Source organism: Lotus japonicus, chromosome 1, assembly GCF_012489685.1.
Source record: "Lotus japonicus ecotype B-129 chromosome 1, LjGifu_v1.2".
Classification (NCBI taxonomy): domain Eukaryota; kingdom Viridiplantae; phylum Streptophyta; class Magnoliopsida; order Fabales; family Fabaceae; genus Lotus; species Lotus japonicus.
The window spans coordinates 107,654,508-107,676,842 of NC_080041.1; the positions used below are offsets into that span (position 1 = coordinate 107,654,508).

Here is a 22,335-nt window from a genome sequence, read left to right on the forward strand (position 1 = left end):
AAAAGGTAAAATACTTCGTTGACACTTGACTGTCACATTGAGGCTCAAATGAGTCATGAGTGGGAAAACATTAAACATTGATTGGTTGGTTAGTTGTTCTGCATCTTCTTGAAATGAGATATAATAGATTTGCTGATGTATACTAATTAGTCAAATGGATTTCCCAATAATTTCTGGACTTGACATCAATAATTAACTGTTATTGCCTGTTTTGATATTTCCTTTATGTTCCTGGATTGACTGTAGTACCATTACACTTCAAGCATTATTTATTTGCTCTATTCTTAGAATCTGTGAAAGCTTTGCATCTGTTTTTTTATGATAGTATTTTCTTTAAAAATCAGAGATTGATTTTAAATTTGTTTTTAATAAATTGAAAATTTGTGTACCTGAGTGTGAATCTGGGGCACAATTTCTTGAGGTACAACACAATCTGAATGTGCATGTCACTATTGTATTTTGTTTTTAACTTATATCAATGTTTTCTATGTATTGTTGATTTATGTTTGAATTTGCAGTCAAATACAGCCTTGAGTGTGCAGCAGGAAAATAGGTTAAAGTTATGAATTCAGAGTCATACATAGAGGGATTGAAGCTGAATGAGGAGAGAGAGAAAATGGCAAGAAATGTAATGGGGAAAATGTCAGTGGAACAATTATCTGAGCATAGTCTTTCTATCACACTATGGGGCAAATTTGTTCAGAAGTGCTAGAGAGAAAGATGCAGGGTATTGTCAATGAGCTTGCTTCATAATTTGTTTCATATTCTTAACTTTTTGCAATTTTTTGACCATGTAGTATTTGTTGCAATTTGATAGTCTACATTGTATCATTCAATCATCTAGTTCTTGTTGAGTTCTTGTAAGGTGGATTTGATACCATAAAACATAATAAAGGTTCATCACACAAGTTTAATGAAATTTCAATATTATATAGTATTTTATTTGATGTTATTGACGAACGCACGGTTGCGGGTGCGTGTCAAAGTATTTTTGCTTTGAATGCAGTACAAGGTGATGAACACCAGGATTGTTCTCACAAGGACTTGATGAATTATTAATTGTTAATGGAGTAAAATAAAATCAAATAAAAAGGGGGTTTTGATTGATTTGATAGAAGGTAACAAAGAAATAATTAAATAGATCAGACAGAACAGAGAAAACGTTAGTCATCAGATTATAACATTCAAGTGCAACAAACCTTCATTGGTTACAAAAGATTAACTCTTCCTTATCAATTCCCTAATTCGTGAGAACTAATTAACTAAGCGAAAATTAATTCACAGTTTCCTAAACTAAGCGATTAAGAAACAGTTACGAACTAACATGAACTAAGCGAACATGCATCAACTCTTATTTCTAAAACTACGGAATTAAGCAAACCCTAGATCAGAAATAGAGATGAAAAGAATTAATAAAGAAAGAATTTGCATTAAGAACATAACCTCAAGTTTGCAAACACAAGAATATTAAAAATCCTAAGACTAACTAGAGAGTTTAGCAACTCATATTAGAAAAGAGGGAGAGATATGAGAGGGGAGGAGGTGAGGTGGTGTAATGGTGAGGTGGTGGTGTCTAAAAAAATCCTAAACTCACTTATTTATACTAATCAATAAACTTGTTCATCAAGTAACAATCCTTGTTATCTAAATCTTTTCTAAATCTTCACAAAATCGGGCCCACATAAAGGAGTAATCTGCTGAACACTCAGGCATTCGCGGGTCCCACAAGAAGTCTGAATCTTCAATTGAGGTAAACATGAGAGTTGTAGATCTTTAAGTCAGCTTCGCGGGCCTTCAATCGGATCCTAATTCGGAGTTCTGTAGCCCAAGATATGATCATTTTAGTGCAGACTGTTCCAAACTCTCAGGATTAGCGACAGCAACTTTGAAAGGAAATTCTGATAATGTTAGAAGTTTTTTTTATCGAATTGTGCTAAACATGAAAGTTGTAGGGCTTTGAGTTAGCTTTCCAAAGACATATTATGCGCCTTATTTGGATATTTGTAGCTCCAGATTCAGCCTGTTCTAGCAAAATAGTCACAGAAACTAAAAGTGTAGAATTAAGCATTTTTCTATGAATAATCCAAATAAGCACTAATGGTCAAAACATGGCTAAGTCATAACAATTAAGCACAAGAATGTAAATAATGAAGCTTAGAAAGACAAACATAAAGTGCATCAATTACACGCTTATCAGTTATACTAAAATGTATATTGACGGTCCAAAAGTCCATGAAATGTATCATATAAATTTATAGTTGAATTCTAATTATATACAAAATATATTTATAGCAGTAAAGAATTTAAGGAAAGAATTCTCTATTTTCCTCATCCTTTGGATGACAATTTTGCCCAAACCCATAAGTACCCGCCCGATCTAGATCCGATTTGACAGATAAAATTTGAGTTGACTGGATTTAGGTTTGGGTTTGAATTTGGGTTTTACCCGTTACCGTAGCAGTTTATGGGTTTGAGTTTGGTATTAGTTAAGTCTGTGTTATACCCGCCCAAACTTGAACCCAAAGATACCCGAAACATAAAATTACAAAAAAACTCTCATACATATATTTATAAAACTATGTTCGTAGTATTTGATGATTAATTGTATTGTTGTATGTTTGAGAAAGTAAATTCTAAACTATTATTGTCTCACTTTGGTGATGGATGAGGATGATGAATAGTATTTGTTTTCTTTCTATGAATTTCATTTTTTTTTTTATGAAAGTAGGTTCTGGATCGGGTTTTGGGACGGGTTGTTATTGCACGTAAGTAATGGGTTTGGGTTTCGGGTAAATCAGAAACCCAATGGGTTTGGACATGGATTTCATTTTATCGCCCGTAAGGGTTTGAGTTTGGGTTTGGTTCTGGGATTGGGGTTTGGGTTTGGTAATTGTAAAACTCGTACCCGATCCTACCCGTTGTCATCCCTACGAGTAATATCTCAATAAGATTATTTATAAATAAATCAACAGCAAAATATGAAATTTTTAGTCTACTTATCTTAAATATCATTAGTAAAAAAATAGAGTGATTTATCAAAAATTTTGCTTTGAGTCATTTAGACAACTTTTTTCTTTGAGAAAATGTGTGAAATTCAAACAAATTTTACATGAACTTAAGCACAAGGTCGTTGGCAAAAGGGGTGGAAGCTTAGGTTTATGAATAATTGTTGCGGGAGACAGGGAAGTCTATGGGTCGAGGCGCAAGAGACAAAGAGATATCGACAACACATCTTAGTCCAAAACCTTCAGACATTAGGTTTATGAGTCACATCTCTTATAAAATCTTCTCTTCACCCACATTTAATCAATGTGGCACTCATACTCACACTTGAATTCTCAACAATAATTAATATAAAAATATAAGCTAGAGCTTATGATTTATATTTAAATTAAATCAAATTTCACATTACATTCAAAAGGGCGGTTCATTACATAAAGTACCTAGACATATAAAAACCATTTTCATTTTCAATAAGAGAATAATAGATATCATTCACACTCTACTTTCTATTCTATCTCATTTTCCTTTTCTTCTATTGTTGTCACATTGTATATCATATCTCTTTTTTCTCTTCTTATATCTTAGAGGTGGATGTATGTTTGGTTTGTGATAAAAATAACAATGCAGATATATACACCAGACGAAGTAAAGCATGTCAAAGGTCACCGACAAACATGAAAAGACAAAAAAATAATCATTTTCTTTATCTATTCCAATGCAAATAGTATAATAAGTCACTTTGACAGAATCATAAATTAAACTTCTAGATCAAAGTTTACACAAAATAAATTTGAAGCCCAAGTTAAGGTATTTTTCCCTAAATCAAAAGGTATTCGACTCAAAGCTTGCGATATAGTATAACCTTATTGTATGAGAATTTCTTCTCAATACATGTATTCTTCATTCTATTCTTCTTCCACTTCAGTGATCACTTTAGCTAAGAAAATAACTTCATTTTCATCTGCCAGTTTAAAATTTGTAGACCTATATAAAAAAATATTAATATTAGTGAATAGTATCAAAATATAGTAAAAATTTTAAGATCGGAGCTAGCACTCAAGCCTGAAGTATGTTGGAGAGTGTGTTTAAAATAATATTGATAGCATTCCTCAAACAAAATATCATAACATGTATAAACAATTTCACCATGAGAGTGTTGACTTCTTATAAACTAAACCAATCGTAATGAGTTTGTTGGAATGTATCCTATAAGTAATGTGTTACTAGCATTCCTCAACTTTAAAACATGATTCTCTTCCCCAACATACCAATCAGAATATATGCAAAAAAATGTTAAAATAAAAGAATCAACATAGGAAACTCACAGACATATATTCCCTTTAATACTTGTCTTATGTTTCATAATATCATAGTAGATATGGTTTTAAAGTAAGGAGAAACTTATATCAAGTTCCTTAAATCTATTTCATCAAGTTTAGTAGTTTACCAATCATGTGATGACACATGTGCAACTATTTCTAAAAATAAATGTCATTTATCCTTTAAAGTATCACTGGATTCAATTAGTTGATAAATTATTATAATTTGGTTTCTTACCGTGAGTTGACATCCAACAGCCTGATATTGTCTCCATTCATAACAGTCTTCAATGAGACGAAACTAGGGATATGTGGAATTACCTCCGAATATTTTGATTGTGTCCCACGTACCTCAAAAAATTTGGATATACACTTTTGGGGTTCATAATAGATAAACAACATGGAGGAATGACACATCAGTATAGCAGCACCATTATTGAAGTGTTTTACTGGCCAATATATACCACCATAAGGCCAACACTTTTTGCTCATTATATCAATGTTGAAAACCTTAGTCCATGATCCACCAATATCATATTCCTTCATAATCCACATCGTAACAGGTGTATCCCGAGAAGATGAATCACATATGTAAAGAAATCCCCCTAAGTCTCCCATGCTGACATTATTTGTACCATCGCTTCCTTCATTGAATACACCAGGAGGAGAAGGGAAAGAATAGAACCTCTCACTTTCAAAGTTGAAACACAATAATGAGCCTTTTTTATCATGAGAACAAATCCAATGAAGTGCCCCATTTGTGCAAGTGGGAAATAGAAGCCAGAAGATATTCTCAAGATTAACTTCAACATTCCTCCATTTTGATGTTCCCAGTGTGTACATATCAGCAGTCATAACAATGTTAGTAACCCGCCGCCGATTTTGAAGTCTTTTCAATACTCTCAGAACCTTATACTCATTAGTCTTGGGATCGTAACCAAAACCACGATATACTCTTTGGTGAAAATATTTGTTTTTGTCCATTTTGATTACTTCTGGAAGTCTGATGAACTCACCTGTAATGGGGTTGCAAACAACAAAATAGTCTCCGACCCGATCAGACAAGCAAAGAAAACCTCTACAAGAATTCACCACATTAAACTTATCATATTTCGGCTCGTAGTCAATATGAGGTCTTTTTCTACCATTTCTATTTAGACCATTTCTTTTGTGAAAATATGAATTTCCACCATGAATAGGAAGCTTGAATTTATGCTCAAGCTTTACATGGTTGTTGCATTCTAGTTTGATAAAGTCATCCTTACAGTAACAACATTGGCCATCCTCATTACTGTTAAACTTTTCAGGCTCATACTCAAGAAGGTGCACAAATCTTGACAGTCGGTTTCGATCATCGGGCCGAATCATGAAACCGGTAGGTGCATGCTCAAAGTATAACTTGGCAAAATGTGGGTCTGAAATAAGAGAGTTCAAACGTTTGCAAACAGATTTACATACCAGAATAGACTTAAAGGGAAGTCTTAGCAGGATGTGGGTAATGATATGGTTTGGAAGATCAGCAAAAGAAAGCCCAAGTTGTTGACTTTTTTGTTCATTATCTTTCTCTGCTAATTTCATGGCCACACTGCGATGCAATAAGAAAACATGATAAAGAAATACAAATTGTAGAGGGAATTCGTATTGTCTAAATATGATAGGCCAAATGAAATACTGAGGAGAAAACAATAGAAATAAATGATTTCTTTCTTTTCGTGATTTTCCTCTTCAAAAATATAGGGCCAATTTGGCACATATTTCAATTAAACATTAAAATCACATTTCAAAAAAAAAATATGAAGAATTATTTTTTACAGAAAAATAAGTATATTGATGAATAAAAAGGAGCCCGGTCAACAAAGTGATTAGTTGAGAAAAACAAATGAAAAATAAAGAAATCTTACGAGAAAAATCCAACCAAAAAGAAAACCAACAAACTCAATCTTAACCAAAACTAATGAATACCCAACAAAGCAACCCGCACACGAACCCTGGAAAAAACCACAATATTACCCTCAACCATGATTCACAACTCTTATTATTGGTATACGGGTAGTGAGATGTCAATGAGCAAAGAAGCTCCTTTTGATGAATGAATTATAAAAGTACCATAAAAAGCTTGCTCCTATAATTTAATGAAAAAGTGAAGATAATTGTCTAGAAAATAAAACAAATGTGTTCACGCATGATGGCAATTGTGAGACTTTAAAGATGCATCTAGGGTTGCACACAAGTCGAGTTCAAAGAAACAAGTCAAGTGAGTCTGATATCATTTTCACATCAGAAATTCGATCCGATCTAAAATAACTACAAATTGGTTCAGATAGGTTTAACAGAAATTAAAAATTAAAGTGATTTACCTTTTCTCACACATCTGGACCAAATCTTTAATCTTGATTCGTCAACCAAAATCAACTATGAAAAGCTATATAAAATTGAGGAGTATGAGTCGCTCGACAATATAAATTTGAATATCAAGAACATCAAAGAAGTAGAAAACAACCATGAAGGGAAGAATAATTACTTACCATCAATGAGGATTGCGGCTGAGGGAGAGGCGCCGAAGGGAGAAGAACTGATGAGAAACTCTATAAAATGAGAGAAAGGATTGGAAATTAGGGTTTTTAGTTTTATATAGGAATGGAAAAACTGGGCGGCCCGCCCCTGTGCCTGTCAAAAATGGGGCACTAGGGGTTGGCCCACCTTTAAAAGATGGGCTCAAACACCTAGCCCACCCTGTTTATAAGTGGGAAGATGGGCTGACGGGCCGGCCCATTAGAAAAATAATAAAAAAATTCAATATTACGGAATTGATTTAAAAAATTCATGAAAAGTTTTTATAAAATCATAAAAATTTTAATCAACTCTATATATATATATAAGTATACATTACATTGAACCATGCACGAAGCATAAAATTTTGTTCAATTAATTGCCTTTCTCGCACTGTAAGATATCTCAAATTGGTACTTTAATCAATTTGTTATTTGATAACAAGACAATATACACATGTGGGGCATTCGTTTATATTAGCGATGGTGCCCACGACCCAATATGAGTTTATTTTTTTTTTGTCAAATACAGTATATTGTTTTTGGTCAATTGGTCAAACCCAATATAAGTTGAGTGAGTTGTGAGTGTGTCACAGACAGTTGTGAGATGAGTGGAAAAAAAACCTGTGAGTTAGCCCACCCTCAGCCCGTTAAATTGAGTGCCAAAACAGGGTTGGGTGAATATGTTTTAGGGTTGTATTCCCCAGCCCACCAAAAACACGTTGGCAGGGCGGACTAACTCAACGGGTTGGGCCCATATTGTCATCCCTAGTTTTAGACATGTTTAAAAATAAATATCACGAATTTTATATTCTTTATTAATTAAGGGCTTAAATTACTTTTTGGCCCACATAATATACCTGAATTTTATTTCTAGTCGTAATAAATTTCTTTTTGTGGTTTGTTTGTTAAACCCCCAAAATTTAAATTACGATATAATTATATATCGAGCAAATAAATTTATAATATAAGATTATTACACATTAATTATTATAGAATCTAAATTAGAAGAAGTTTGGGACTTTTATGATTTTAAAAGATTTAATTGAACTATGAGGGTTAAAATGGTCCTTTCACTTAGAAATTGTCCATATAATTTGTTAAATCATGGAAAAGAATGTGTGATTCTATCAAATATTAAGTAAAAGGGTTATCTAAATTTGAAAGACCCTACTTTTACTCTAATGATATCTTTGGTCCTAAGGATTATGGGTGGAGGGAATATGATAGGATGGAATATGACTGGAAAATAGAAACTTTGGGTGTTTAGAGAAGGAGGGTAATGACCAATAGTAGTTAATGGCGGGTAGCGTCGCGTAGCGGTAAGCCTAAATAACGCTAGAGCGTGTAGCGTCATAGAAGGAGGAGGAAGGATGAGGAGGGAGAATGAGTCTGGAAGGAGGAGGAAGAAGGAGGAATTGCAGCTGTTCATCGAAAAAAAAGAGCAAAATCACAGAGGCTGCAGGTTGAAGAAGACCTAAAACGATGTGTTTCATTAAACTGATCAAAAACCCCAAAACGCCCTTAAAAAGTTTGACCTAATGTTCTAATATGGGGGCAATTTGGGGGTTTTCCTCGGTTGAGTAGAGTTTTTATCAGAGAATGAAACGCAATGTTTCATTATATAGGACGAAAAACTCAAAATGCCCTTAAAAAGTTTAACCTAATGTTTAAATATGGGGGCAATTTGGGGTTTTCGCTATGAAGATTAGGGTTTTTCCTTCTTCTTTCTTCCTCGCGCCGCTCCAATCACAATTTTGGCCGCCATTGCGGCTGCTACCGCGGCTACGCAATTTTCACGCCGCTATGGCCTCCAGCATCGCGGCCAACCACCGATCCGCCACGCTACGCAGCAATCGCGCGCTATTGACAACCCTGGTTTGAATGCATGTAGAACAAATTTGTTAATTTATTTATTCATTTCTCAATCTGCTCATATTTCAACGACGTTGGGGTACCGAATCAATGATGTTGATGTAAAATTGCTAGATGGTTCCTGAAAGAAAGTTTGGGCAAATATGATTATTTACTAGGATTAAGAAAGAAGCAAAGAAACTGTTTGATGGGTTACATTCGTTGTTTCTTCTGTCATTTTTCTTATTTCTTTCCACGAGTTTCTATTTCCATTGCATTTTCACCCAATTTTCTATTGTAATTTTCACACCTATAAACTGTTTGATGAAATGCCTCACTGAACTTTCCTCTTCCTATGAGAAGCTTTTCTAAACGTTTTTAATCTAAGTAGAGCAAAGCACAGTTTGAAATTTATGCATTGGTTTTATCCCAATGAGGATAGTGTGTTATTGGTTTTATCCCAATGCATTGGTGTCCATGGCAGGTGTTTTCTGAATTCAATGGTTGGTGCTATGCTTTTTTTCTCAACAATAACATGTCTCTCTTCCATCTTTCACTATTCCATTCATGGATTCAACTACTCTTCACAAGGAACCCAACTTTTTGTCTTACAAATCAATTTTTTAGACCTTTCTCATCCCAAAAATTGCCACCCAGAAGAGCAAACAAAGAGTTAGCTAATGCTCTAAGAATCCTTAACCTTGTATCTCCCAAAAAGAGTGCCTCTGATATTGAGAATCGTCGAAGCCATCTTAGGCTCATTGAGGACATGCTGGAAAACAGTGTAATCAATCATGTGGGTAGCAATTTAGCTACTTTGAAAACTACTACTGAAATGTCTTCTGTTATGGAACAAGAGTTGGGAGTTGATGTGTGCTTCTTGTCCCATGCTGTGAGCTCATGTGGGTCCAAGCGTGACCTTAATGGCGGTGTTCAATATCACTGCTTAGCAATAACAACTGGGTTCATTGCAAATGTTTATGTTGGGAGTTCCTTGATAAGCTTGTACAGTAGGTGTGCTTTGTCGGGTGATGCATACCGTGTGTTTGAAGAAATGCCTGAGAGAAATGTTGTTTCATGGACCGCGATTATTGCTGGGTTTGCGCAAGAATGGCGTGTTGACATGTGTTTGGAGCTTTTCCATTTGATGAGGGGTTCAGAAATGAAACCAAATTATTTTACATACACGAGTCTTCTGAGTGCTTGTATGGGTAGTGGTGCACTTGGCTATGGAAGAGGTGCTCATTGTCAAATAATTCAAATGGGTTTTCATTCTTATCTCCATGTTGACAATGCTCTCATTGCCATGTATTCTAAATGTGGGGTAATTGATGATGCCTTGTACATATTTGAAAATATGGTGGGCAGAGATGTTGTCACATGGAACTCCATGATTGCTGGGTATGCCCAGCATGGGCTTGCACAGGAGGCAATTAGTCTCTTTGAAGAGATGATAAAGCAAGGGGTTGATCCTGATGCTGTTACTTACCTTAGCCTCTTATCCTCGTGCCGACATGGAGGTCTTGTCAAAGAAGGTCAAGTTTACTTCAATTCTATGGTTGAGCATGGTGTGCAGCCAAAACTTGATCATTATTCTTGCATTGTAGATCTTCTAGGTAGGGCTGGTTTGATTCGAGAGGCTCGTGATTTCATTGAAAACATGCCTGTATGTCCTAATGCTGTAATATGGGGTTCACTACTCTCTTCCTCTAGGCTTCATGGGAATGTTTGGATTGGAATTGAAGCAGCAGAAAGCAGGTTATTGTTGGAACCCGGTTGCTCTGCAACGCTTCAACAGCTGGCGAATCTGTATGCAAGTGTAGGTTGGTGGAATCAGGTAGCACGAGTGCGGAAATTAATGAAAGACAAAGGTCTAAAACCAAATCCTGGAAGTAGTTGGATTGAAGTCAAAAGCAAAGTCCATAGATTTGAAGCACAGGATAAGTCAAATAGAAGAATGAGTGACATTCTTTTGGTAATAGATAGCCTGGTAGACCACATGAGTAGCTTAAGCCTTCAGTCTCACATGTATGAGGAGGAAAATATTTGATTTTCGCACATGAGTAGCTAACTCGAATATCAGTGATTTCTAGCAATGACATGCAGACTTGGCATGGGCAGGAACAAATAAAATACATTGTCTGATCAGTGACATGTTCATGGGTGATTGAAAATTCAAGAAACAATGCAAGCAATGTGGCTTGCGTGAAATTTGACATTTGTTGAAAGTATGCCAATGCTTCTTGTTCTTATCAGGAACATATTTCCAGCAGAAAAACAAACCTCTTTGTGGGGTGACTGGGACAGAAACTTAAGAAAGCATGATATGGATTCTGTCCTATTGACAAAGTGGAATATCACTATTTTGACATCTATCCATTAATTCATCTTTAAAGGATGATAAACAATTATCACCTTGGCAAAAGAAAAAGGTAAAATTCTTGGTTGACACTTGACTGTCACATTGAAGCTCACATGAGCGGGAAAACATTAAATATTGATTGGTTGGTTAGTTGTTCTGCATCTTCTTGAAATGAGATGTAATTGATTTGCCTATGTATACTAATTTAATCAAATGGATTTCCCAATAATTTCTGGACTTGACATGAATAATTAACTGTTAAAGCCTATTTTGATATTTCCTTTATTTTCCTGGATTGACTGTAGTATCATTAACCTTCAAGCGTTATTTGTTTGGTCTATTCGTAGAATCTGTGAAAGCTTTGCATTGTCTCTTTATTATAGTATTTTCGTTCAAAATCAGAGATTGATTTTAAATTTGTTTCTACTGAATGACAAAACAGGCTTGCATGAATGAAGTTAGTGGTAGAAAGTCAAGTTTTTGTTTAGTTAATTAATTGGGCTTGCAAACAAACTTGCTTTCTTCCAATTTTTTCTACAATAAGTTAAAATCTGCAGTTCTGCACATATCATCTTAAAATATTCTTGCATGCCAATATGTTTTTCTTTTTTCTTTTCGGTTGATTTGTTTCTTCTTCAAACTATATTTCAATTACAGTTTTGGTTTTTCTATAGTTTTGATCCAATAGGTCTAATGAAAAGGCAGTTTTCCTCACATAATAAGGGTATCCTTACTTTAAAATGAAGGATAGAGAGGGAAACTAGTTGTGGTTAATAATCTTAATTTAATATTTATCTCTGTACAAGTCAACTAAATCATCCTAGCCTTTTTACAAGCCACAATCACTGACTATTTCTTTGAATGCATTTTGCCATTTTTTAAATCTTAATCATGAATAATAACATTAAAAAAGAAGTCATTAACTAAACTAGCTTATAGGCAGTGAGTTGACTTCCTACTCTGCTGTTTCTCTGGTTTCCTAGAAGCATCATACTATGGAAAATCTTGATGCACTGCAAGTCAAACGTGAATTGATTACACCCTCAATTCAACCCCAATCACCCATCACTTCTCTATTCAATCATATGATGACCCCTTCCCCTGCCTTTTCCCCTGTTTCAAGAATGAAACCTCTGCTTCACTCATCTTCCGTTTTTATTTTCTGGGTCATTTCAATCAATATTCCAGCGTCCCTTTACGCTGATGATGACAGCCAGTACTACACGAACTGCACTGAAGCTTTTGCCTGCGAAGGTAGCAATGTTCAAAGCCTAAAGTACCCATTTTAGGGAGGAAACAGAGCTGATTATTGCGGTCAATCTAAGTTGAAGCTCGTTTGCGAAGACGGTGTAGCGAAGATCACAATCAATTCCATCACTTATCGTGTTCTTCAATGGGAGAACACAACACAAAAGCTCACAGTGGCTAGAGATGATTTCTGGGGCGGTGTATGTGCCGTGAGTGATTACCATAAAAGTTCATTTCACAACTCTCCCTTTCAATATGATGGCACTGGTGATGTTAATGTGACGTTTTTATACCATTGCGGTGTACACCCTCTGGTCACTATTATAAGCAAAAGTTACTATTTTAGATTCATTCAATAAATGATGTATGTGGTCATTAAAATGGTCACATACATCATTTATTGAATAAACCTACAAAGCTAACTTTTGGTTATAGAGTGATGTATATCTAGATCCTTATGATGGGTTTCTTAATATCACTTCACTTGCCATGATGGTAGAGTTGTGTTCTACTTTGTGGGTGGGACCTTTATCCTTTGCCCCTGCTTGCGTGAGGGCTGCGAGTGTTATGATTCCTATTTTTGCAACCCAAGTTTCAGCAATTGAATCTGCGGCTGGTGATATAGATGAGGCATTGAAATGGAATGGTAATTATCAGGAGTGCAGGGCATGTGTTGGTAGTGGTGGAGTGTGTGGGTCTGATGGAGAATTCAGGTGTTTCTGCAAGGATGGGCCTCATACATCTGCATGCAATTCAGCAATTGCACCAGCTCCAGGTATGTCCAATCTAATCACTTAATTTCTCACACTCCTATGTTCATTGGCATGCCCAATTGAGTTGAGTTGAGTTGATGGATTAACCATTGTTAGACTTTGCTACTTATGTTTTATTCATTTCTTCACAACTTCTCAATACAGAAAAACAAAGAGTGTTCTATAGTCCATTTTTAGAAATAAGGTGCTTTATTCAAGAAATTTTCTAAAACAGGAATCCACTTTTTTGTTCTTTAGCAGATTTCAATCAGCTCACAGCTGAAATGATAACCCTATGTCAGTGATTAACATCATTTAAGCTGTTACTTTTTCTCATAATTCTTGTGATCAAAGATGATAAAAATAAACTCTTAAGTAAATTAAACGTTTGAAATTTTCTTTTGTTTGAAGCATCTTAAAATCGTTACAGAATAAAACTCTAGCTAAAAAATGAGTTTGGATCAAGATTTATAATATATACCAGCATCAATTGTTTTAGATATATTACACAGCTATATTTCTAAGATGGAATATATTTATAACGGCACCTAAATACTGAAATTTTAGACACTATCAAAGGATTATAACCATATTTACTGTAAGTTTAGGGAGTGATTGGAATTGACGTCTATGAATACATGTAGCTGAGTTAACTTGGTATGCAAGTTATTTGAATGAGATCTATATAGCTAAAGAAAGTGTCTGTTAATGGAGGGCTTTTGAATTACACGACTAACTAAAACCAAAAAGTGCGTCTAGCAGCAAAAATATCATTTATTTTGAAACAATAAATCATGATTGTATATCTAATTCGATTTTTGAATTGCAGATAAAAGGCGGGGGAGCACAACTCGTAAGATTCTGATAGGTAAAAGTAATACACACAAAAATTTCGGTTATTGATTTCTAGCATACATTATTAGAACAAGTGGTCTAAACAAGTACCGGTTAAGTGTGTGTTTGGATACCAGTTGAGTGCAAGGTGAACGGTCCGTCCTAGTCCACAAGAAGAATTTCGTTTACTTTTTGTCTCTAAATGAGCGCTAACGTCCGTTTACGAATGTGTATTCAAACACAGCCAATTAGTTAGGAAGTAGCCATGCTCATTAACTAGGAAATTAGCTATAGACAAATTTCATAGTTAATTTTCTAATTTAATCAGCACCTATATACTGATAAGCTGATAAGCTGGACCACCATATAACATTTTTATCCTAAAGTATGGTGTCATGTTTTTATAGAAATATTTTATCTAAATTATTCATTTATATATGTTCTTTGTAAATATTCAGGTGCATTAGGAGCTGGTTTTATGACAACATTATTCTTTGTTTTAATCATTTGCCACCGTATGAGGTCTATGAGTTTCAGACAAAAGATGCTCTTCAGGAAAAGAAGAAAATATGTTGACCACAATGTGGAGGCTTTCATGAAAAGCTATGGTTCATTGGCACCAAGGCAATATAGTTATTCAGAAATTAAAAGGATCACAAACTCATTTCTAGATAAGCTAGGCCAAGGTGGATATGGTGTTGTGTACAAAGCAACATTACCTGATGGTCGTCTTGTTGCTGTAAAAGTCATAAGTGAATCAAACGGGAGTGGAGAAGATTTCATAAATGAAGTTGCTAGCATTAGCAACACTTCTCATGTGAACATTGTTTCACTTTTGGGATTTTGTTATTATGAACAAAAGGGCATTGATCTATGAATTCATGCCCAATGGTTCATTGGATAATTTCATCAATGGAAGAGGAGGATCTCCAAATGCTGTTTCTTATTTTGATTGGAATACCTTGTCTAAAGTTGCAATCGGGATAGCTCGAGGGCTAGAGTACTTACATCAAGGATGCAATACGAGGATCTTACACCTTGATATCAAACCTCAAAACATTCTCTTGGATGAAAACCTTTGCCCAAATATAGCTGATTTTGGGTTAGCTAAAATATGCAAAAGGAAGGAGAGCATTGTGTCTATGTTGGGAACAAGAGGAACTCCCGGGTACATTGCACCAGAAATTTTTAGTCGAGCATTTGGCGGCGCTTCTCACAAATCTGATGTGTATAGCTATGGCATGTTGATTCTTGAAATGGTTGGAGGAAGAGAAAATTATGATAGTGGTGGAGGGTCACAAAGCAGTGAAATGTCTTTCCCAGATTGGATATATAAGGATCTTGAGCAAGGTGATGTTCACACAAATTGTTTAGTCATTACAGGTGAGGAACATGAGATGGCAAGGAAGATGATTTTGGTGAGTCTATGGTGCATCCAAACACACCCATCGGAGAGACCATCAATGAGTAAAGTGGTGGAGATGTTAGAAGGAACACTTCAGTCAGTGCCGTATCCTCCAAAGCCTATCTTACATTCTCCTGAAAAGCTATTATTGCAAAATTCAGATTTAACTTCAGGCAATACTCTGGAGACAGATTCAATGACAACAGAAAAAGATGGTTCCATTGAATTGAATGTGTTAAGCAAGAATGTACCAGGTTAATGGTGATGAAACAGTTTTTTTTTTTGAAAGCAAAAGATTACTTTGGTATTTTTTGTTGTTTAATAAATGGTTGGAGTAAAGACCGGTACCTATGTTGTAATTGTTGTATAGGAAGTGTTGGATGCTCAACTATCCATAATCCATAATTCATTTGAATTTCTGGTTGATAAATATTATGATGACTACTAAGCTCATCTGAGACATTAAATCGAGTACCACTCATTAGATTATCATATATATATATATATATATATATATATATATATATATATTCTAATCATCCCACCACATATTAGATTTTCATACTTTTATATATATTTACTCAATTATTTAGACAATTTTGACAAAATCCTTAAATTATATTATAAGTTCTTCATAATATTGGTTCTAACATAAAAATAAAAATATTCTCAAGTAAAATACCCACCCTTGTGAAAGCTTTTTACCATGGGATTTAAACATATAAATGTGGAATATTCTTTCTCTAATTTGGTAAGGCATATTAAATTATCATACTTTAATATAGATTATATATTTACTCTTAAAATTATTTAAACAATTCATAAAAAATGCTCACCCCCTGAGACCCGAGTGAGAGCTTTTTACTCTAGAATTTAAACATAAATAAATGTAGAATATATAGATTTTCTAATCCCATACCACATATTTGTTGATCATATTTTTATTTATATTTACTCTGAAGTTAATTAAAAAAAATTGAAAAAATTATTATACTATAAATTCTTCATCTTATCAGTTTTATTAAATGCAAATAAATGTAGAATATTCTTTTTATATTAAGATTATCATACTTTATATTTACACACACACACACACACATATATATATATATATTTAAAAGTAAATATATAATATAACATAATTCGAATTGACCAAATATTTTCATCACTTAAATCATACCCACATTAGTTTATGTACATCCAATTGTGGCAACGGTTATCTTGTATAATTTTTCCTTTTCAGTCTCTGCTCTTCTAGCTATTCTTGTAGCGACATATTGATAATTGCCTTCTCTAATTTTTCATTCTCAATCTCTTCTGCACTTCTAGCTATATTTCTAGCAATGTGTTGATAAACAGGATCAAGTGTTTGGTGGAGATTCTTGAACCCTGATGGATCTAATGACTGCATCGCTTTGAGCGTGTCCACAAAGAAAACTAAAGGATTCACCTCTTGAACTGGGGACTGCAACTCTTCATCATCATCACTATATTCATCACCTGAATCACCACCGCCGTGGGGGTTGAATGGCTTTGTTGCCCGTGCAAAACACTTTCCAAGTGTGATAGCATTAGCTTGATACCCATCATTGGGAAAACCATAGTACATCTCATCATCAGAGGCATATAAACCATCACCGCCATCTTCATCTTCGTAGTATTTTTTATCTCTTAAAGTTCCTGCACAGCGAGTAGAACAAACTGAAAACTAATTAAGCACTCACAAACCAAGACTAAATTTGGCATGCCTGTATGTAACAGGACAAACATACATACCGTTAATTTGATCCTTGTAGACATGTAGAGCATCAAGAGTGGCGCAGAGCATGTCGCCTAAAGCCAACTCTTGCAATTGATCAGCTGGGACTGTAAGTAATGATGTTAAACCAAGGCAGCAAACTTTCCTCTCATGTTTCCTGCATAAAGTTAAGAAGACCTTCAAATTTTCACACGCAATAACAGGCACTGTTTTATTGGAAGCAGAAGGGGTACAGAGAAATAAAGTAATGCACGAAGGAGGAATGGTTACAGAGAGGGAAAATGAACAGACTTTCTGAAATTAGCACGACTACCATTTTTCTGGACTTGGCTCAGCAAATCAAACCAGAGATGGAAGATTTCTGAGACAACACCTAACTTTTTCAATATGCTGATAGTAAGGGTTGCATTGTAATAAAGAGCATCTGCAATCTGAGATAATTGTCACCTATTAGTACTAACCAAGAAGCAAAGCAAGCCAATTTCATGATAAATTCATCCATTTATGTTATTCTTGATTGTAACAAACCCATTTATTACCATTTGTATGAAATGACATTCCAAATAGGATTTGTCAGTTTGACGCAAGCGTTCAACCGTAATGCTAATAAAAGGAGAGACCCAATGATCCACTTGTCCTCTGCAATTCTGTAAGACAACTTCAATAAGCTTTAAGGCTGTCACAATATTATTATCCTCCATATTTTTATCTGACATTACCTGTAATATTATATACAAACCACAAAAACACCAGAAATATCATATAAAATAATAGTAATAAGAAGAAGAAGAAATATATATGGTTATATACTATCAATCACCAAGTTCCAACAGTTAATCGTCGAGGTAATAATGTATAAGTAACTCACGGATAAAATCACGTTCCCCAGACTCTGTTGATAGTCGGGTTCTTTGCAAGTAAGGAAATGAGCAGTTCCCTTTGAAATGTAGTGGTTAATAGGAACTAAAGCATTTGGAAAGAAATTGGTAGCCCAATCTGTCAGTGCTTCCATCATCAATGGCCAAAGACTCCACATATCTGGTGATATTGTTCGAGAGAAGCAAGTTACATGTGACAAAATCTCCAAAACTTTTTTAAATGACTCTTGATCATTGTTTGTTAACATTCTTCGCATTATCAGAACAAAAGTTGGCTCAATTTGAACAAAAAGGTCAGGAAGGCAGCTCACTGATTCAAGGATTATGCTAATCGCACGTAAGCAGCCGCTTCCTGTGGCTCGATTACGACTAGCTTCATCATCATCTTTTATAGTGTTCATACGTCTCCAAAACACACCTGCCAAATTATAGTACAGTGCAAGCGTAAAATCTTCCCCAAACTTGTCCAACATTGTCTCCAAAGTAAACACAAGGGCCTCATTCTCAACCTCGTTCATAAGTTTGGAAAACTCATCAAGGAGTCGAGGAAGAATGGGAAAGATTTCATTCATATCTTTACATGCTTCAATGAAAGAACGCAAAGCAACAAAAGAATCAACGCGCACAGGAAGTTCAGAATCCTGTAATCTTAACACAATACACTGCAATGCCCTCTGGAAATTGTTCTGATATGAGAAGCTAATATGGGCATATTGTCCTGCAACCCATGCCGCCTTAGCTCGAAGGTGGCCAACAGGACTGTTTAACTCAGGAAAGACATGATGCACTAACATGTGCTCAAGTTCAGATTTGTATGGCTCGATCTCCTTGAATTTGTCATGAAGTGTCCCAAAAACACGAAGAGCACCATCTTTCTGTCTATAGGGCTTATATTCTATAGAAGCTTCATCATACCTTTTGAAAGTTTCAACTATGAATTGAATACACTTTTGAAGATTTTCTTTCCCACGTTTTCGGACCAACTCACTCACAAAATCCATTGCAGCAGTACTAGGGCTATGCATATCTTCAAATATGTCATAGCCTTTCCTTGCATATTCCTGTGGATCTTCATCCCAAAGCTTTTGATCATTATCGTTGAAGCAAATTAATGGAAAAATTATCTCAAAAAGTAGGACATCAAGCCGAGGTTGAATTAGAGCATACAAACTTCTCCTTGAAATACTGATGGTTAGATATTGAAGAATCAAGTTGATAACTCTGTCAGGTAAATAATCCCCAAAACGAACGACATTTAACAAATTTAAGTGGCACTCTAAGATCTTCCCTGCATAATGCTTATGAAACATTGTGAAGACTGTGCGTTGAGAAAACACCATCTCGAACTGACCAAAACGAGTGAAGAGCCTATTTAGAATGTTAGCTATCCATTTCTTTACCTTCCACCAACCCCAAGATTTTCTAAGCTCAGGATCAACAGGCTGGCCCTCTGAGGGTACAGGCCTCTCTAGTAAATTCAGGAAAGATACCATCCAAACATCGAAGATGTCTTGATCAAACAAATGTTGCGGAATGTCTACATGTATGGAGTACCAGAATATTTTGCAGATAAACTTGATTAAATCTGCTGCTTCAAGTGATGGATTAACAATTTGGACAAGCCTGTTAAATATATATCGAAGGTGGGGAAATGTTTCCTCAACAATGTGATAACCAGGTGCCCCCTTCTTAGTTGAAATTAACATGAATCTTTTAGAGAGAATCTGCAGCACAAATAAGGCACAATATACTTCTTCTTCACACCGTAAGTTATGCTTCACCCATTCAAGAGGATGAGGCCACTTTACAGGATAATCAGAATTTATGATTGTTTTTAGGCATTCCCCAAGTTGTATCCTCAATAAAGGAGGAACTTGGGTGATAAATATGAGAATGTTATCCCTCACCATGTCTTCATCACTCTGCAACATCCTATGTTGGACATCTACATATTCAACACAGAAAAAAGAGCATGCATCATCAGCAAACATAGGAATTGATTATCTAATCACCACCTCGGATAAAGGGATATACCAGACCCATAAATAGGAGACCAATTCTTCACAATAAAGTTCTTGAAATGAATGCTAGCAACGTGTCGTACACCCATGTCACAGTTGTTGTCTACAATGATTTGCATCAGCCTCACCAGATGCTGAGGTGCATACTGAAGCTGTATATACAAATATACAATAATAAAAAATTAAAAAGAAATTCATCATATTGAAATTGAAACCCTACTACATTCACTTAGCACCCATCAGTGTTGTCAAATAGAGGTTATAGCAACGCTATAGCACTATTGTGTAGCGCTATGACCTATGAGGCTCACACCCACTACGATATTTGCGGCTTTGAGGGCTTGAAATAGCGGATTTTTTGCTTTCTATTATTTTCCGCGATTAACAGCACACTGGCACCCATAAATGGACAACCCTAAACCCATAAATGGACAACCAAACATTCAATACACCAAATGTCAAGCCACGAATTATCCCAAAAGCTTAAAATTTTAGGGTAATTGGTCTGGTATGAGAGCCTATCCTAGACCAATTTGTTGTGGAGACCTCCCAAATATGGGAGCTTATGTCGAGTAACAAATTGTCCAAAAGCTTAAGCTGTTTGGTAAGGACCACATGAATGGTTTTATATTATTATTCTAACACGCTCCCTCACGTAAGAGCCCATTTTGGGTATGAAGCGTGGATAATGCACATGCCACCTACCATGCGCTTAAAATTCCACTTTTTTTTATCAGATCATGGGGGCGGCAATGATCAAACTCTGGATCCCTTAGTCATAGAGGCTCTGATACCATGTCAAACAACCAGTTATCCCAAAAACTTGATCGATAATTGGTTTCTTACACCAAAATTCACTCCCTATGTAACCAAAATTCACTGGCAACATGAAAGAGAGTCGCACCTGATCCAAGCTGTGCAGAGCTTCCTTCCGTTCATGGGGGTTGGGGCTGAGAGCAGCATGGAGTATACCAGCGAGACTTTGAAGATCCATGGCGCCAAAACTAGCGACGAGAACGGTGGTAAGCTAACTCTGCAAAAGCTTCATGCATGTATCATCTGGACTAAGAAGGAGCAATGAGAGGTTGAGAGCTTACCAAATATGGTGGTGGCAAGCGGCGGAGCTCTCCTTCCCGCGGTGGTGAAGAAGAAGGAAGCACCGTGATTGTTTTAACATAAAATATTTTCTTATATTATTTGTTTAACATCAAATATTTTCAATTGGAAAAGAAGATATTTTGTTTCAAAAAAAAAAAAAAAAAGAAAAGAAGAATATTTGCTGATTTGCATTCAAAATAAATTCCTGACACCAATAAAAATAGTTTTAATAAATAATTTAAGTAAATAAAAAATCACTTTAGATTTTAAAATTTCTTTTAGCTTAAAATAAAATATAAATTTCGGCCACCAAGCCAAGAAAATATTTGAAATAACTGCATGGATATACATAAAATAATATTTAAGTAAACAATGTTGCCCATAAATTGAAGAGATTAATTTTTATGTACTGACGGTGTAGGTAAGTTTTACACCATCATTCAATCACTTTCCTCTATTTTGCTAGTTCATAATTAATTTTGAATTTAATAATGCTTAAAATAGGAAATAGAATGATGTGATTGAATGACTCTGTAAAACTTTTTACATCGTCAGTGCATAGAAATTAATCTCTAAATTGAATTAGGAAAAGAAGATATTTCGTGATATGTTTTCTAATTAAATTCATGACACCAATATAATAATAATTTTAATTGAGTTAAAACAGAAAGGAAGAAGGAGAAGTGTGACTGTGTGACTCTTCACTATTGAATAGAGTAGAAGAAAGAGAGGAGAAGAGGAGAAGTATGAGTGTGTGAGTATTTAGTGTTCATTATCAAACTCAAACATAGTAAAAGAAGGAGAGAAGAAGAGTGGAAAAAGAGAAGAAGAAGGAGCTCTGGATGAGAAAGAGGACTCAGTATCTTGTGCAGAGGTGAACGACGGAGGAGGGCGGTGCAATATGTATTTTTGGAGACACGACAAGTTAGAGAAGAATCACAAGAGTTTGGTTCCTATTTTTGCAGCCACCACCAGTTGCTAAACTAGCAACATTTTAGGGTTTTTCAACTCGGGGTCAAGAGGAAACAGGTCAGAATTGGGAACAAAAGGAAGACGACGGAAACACATATTCCACCGACTTTACAATCTAAATTTCGATTCCACAGATTTCACAGCAGTCGTGTCCAACATTGAAGCGGAGCACGAAGAGTTCAGTTGAAACATAAACACGAATGATTTCGCGTGCTATTTGCTTTTAACTATACCATGACTATAAGTGAATGACCTAACTCATCACAAGTCATTGATAATAA

General features: G+C 35.2%; 3 protein-coding genes and 1 pseudogene across 8 annotated transcripts; 2 read left to right on the plus strand and 2 right to left on the minus strand.

Moving 5' to 3' along the window:
• Positions 1-4,556: 4,556 nt before the first annotated feature.
• On the minus strand, positions 4,557-5,900 carry LOC130717967 (F-box/kelch-repeat protein At3g06240-like). Its single transcript, XM_057568386.1, has one exon. The coding sequence runs from the start codon at positions 5,898-5,900 to the stop codon at positions 4,557-4,559; it is 1,344 nt and encodes a 447-aa protein (XP_057424369.1).
• Positions 5,901-8,590: 2,690 nt separating this feature from the next.
• LOC130728940 (pentatricopeptide repeat-containing protein At2g37320-like) lies at positions 8,591-10,973 on the plus strand. Its single transcript, XM_057580524.1, has one exon. It carries the CDS (start codon positions 9,189-9,191, stop codon positions 10,773-10,775), a length of 1,587 nt encoding a protein of 528 aa, XP_057436507.1. The 5' UTR covers positions 8,591-9,188; the 3' UTR covers positions 10,776-10,973.
• A 738-nt stretch (positions 10,974-11,711) lies between these two features.
• On the plus strand, positions 11,712-15,756 carry LOC130728941 (PR5-like receptor kinase; annotated as a pseudogene).
• Positions 15,757-16,474: 718 nt separating this feature from the next.
• On the minus strand, positions 16,475-21,222 carry LOC130728943 (importin beta-like SAD2). Of its 6 annotated transcripts, none has more exons than XM_057580530.1 (8): positions 21,082-21,222; positions 20,889-20,988; positions 20,003-20,136; positions 17,954-19,908; positions 17,625-17,804; positions 17,356-17,516; positions 17,103-17,242; positions 16,475-17,006 (listed from the first exon to the last, which is right to left on the minus strand). In XM_057580530.1, exons 3-8 carry the CDS (start codon positions 20,004-20,006, stop codon positions 16,585-16,587), a joined length of 2,862 nt encoding a protein of 953 aa, XP_057436513.1. In that variant the 5' UTR covers positions 20,007-20,136; positions 20,889-20,988; positions 21,082-21,222; the 3' UTR covers positions 16,475-16,584. The 6 variants fall into 6 exon arrangements, 5 of the variants coding, with proteins under 5 accessions (XP_057436513.1, XP_057436511.1, XP_057436510.1 ...); XM_057580528.1 differs by having other exon boundaries at positions 17,625-17,732; positions 19,998-20,136; XM_057580527.1 differs by having other exon boundaries at positions 17,377-17,516; positions 19,998-20,136.
• Between the last annotated feature and the right edge of the window lie 1,113 nt (positions 21,223-22,335).

Bases quoted from the DNA above. Each gene is read 5' to 3' on its own strand.
- LOC130717967 (XM_057568386.1), bottom strand. From the start codon at position 5,900: ATGAAATTAGCAGAGAAAGATAATGAACAAAAAAGTCAACAACTTGGG.
- LOC130728940 (XM_057580524.1), top strand. From the start codon at position 9,189: ATGCATTGGTGTCCATGGCAGGTGTTTTCTGAATTCAATGGTTGGTGC.
- LOC130728943 (XM_057580526.1), bottom strand. From the start codon at position 21,161: ATGTTAAAACAATCACGGTGCTTCCTTCTTCTTCACCACCGCGGGAAG. The intron at 19,909-19,997 runs GTATATCCCTTT...TTGAATATGTAG, and splicing joins GTCTCCTATTTATGGGTCTG to ATGTCCAACATAGGATGTTG. The intron at 17,243-17,355 runs GTAACCATTCCT...AACTTTATGCAG, and splicing joins TCTGTTCATTTTCCCTCTCT to GAAACATGAGAGGAAAGTTT.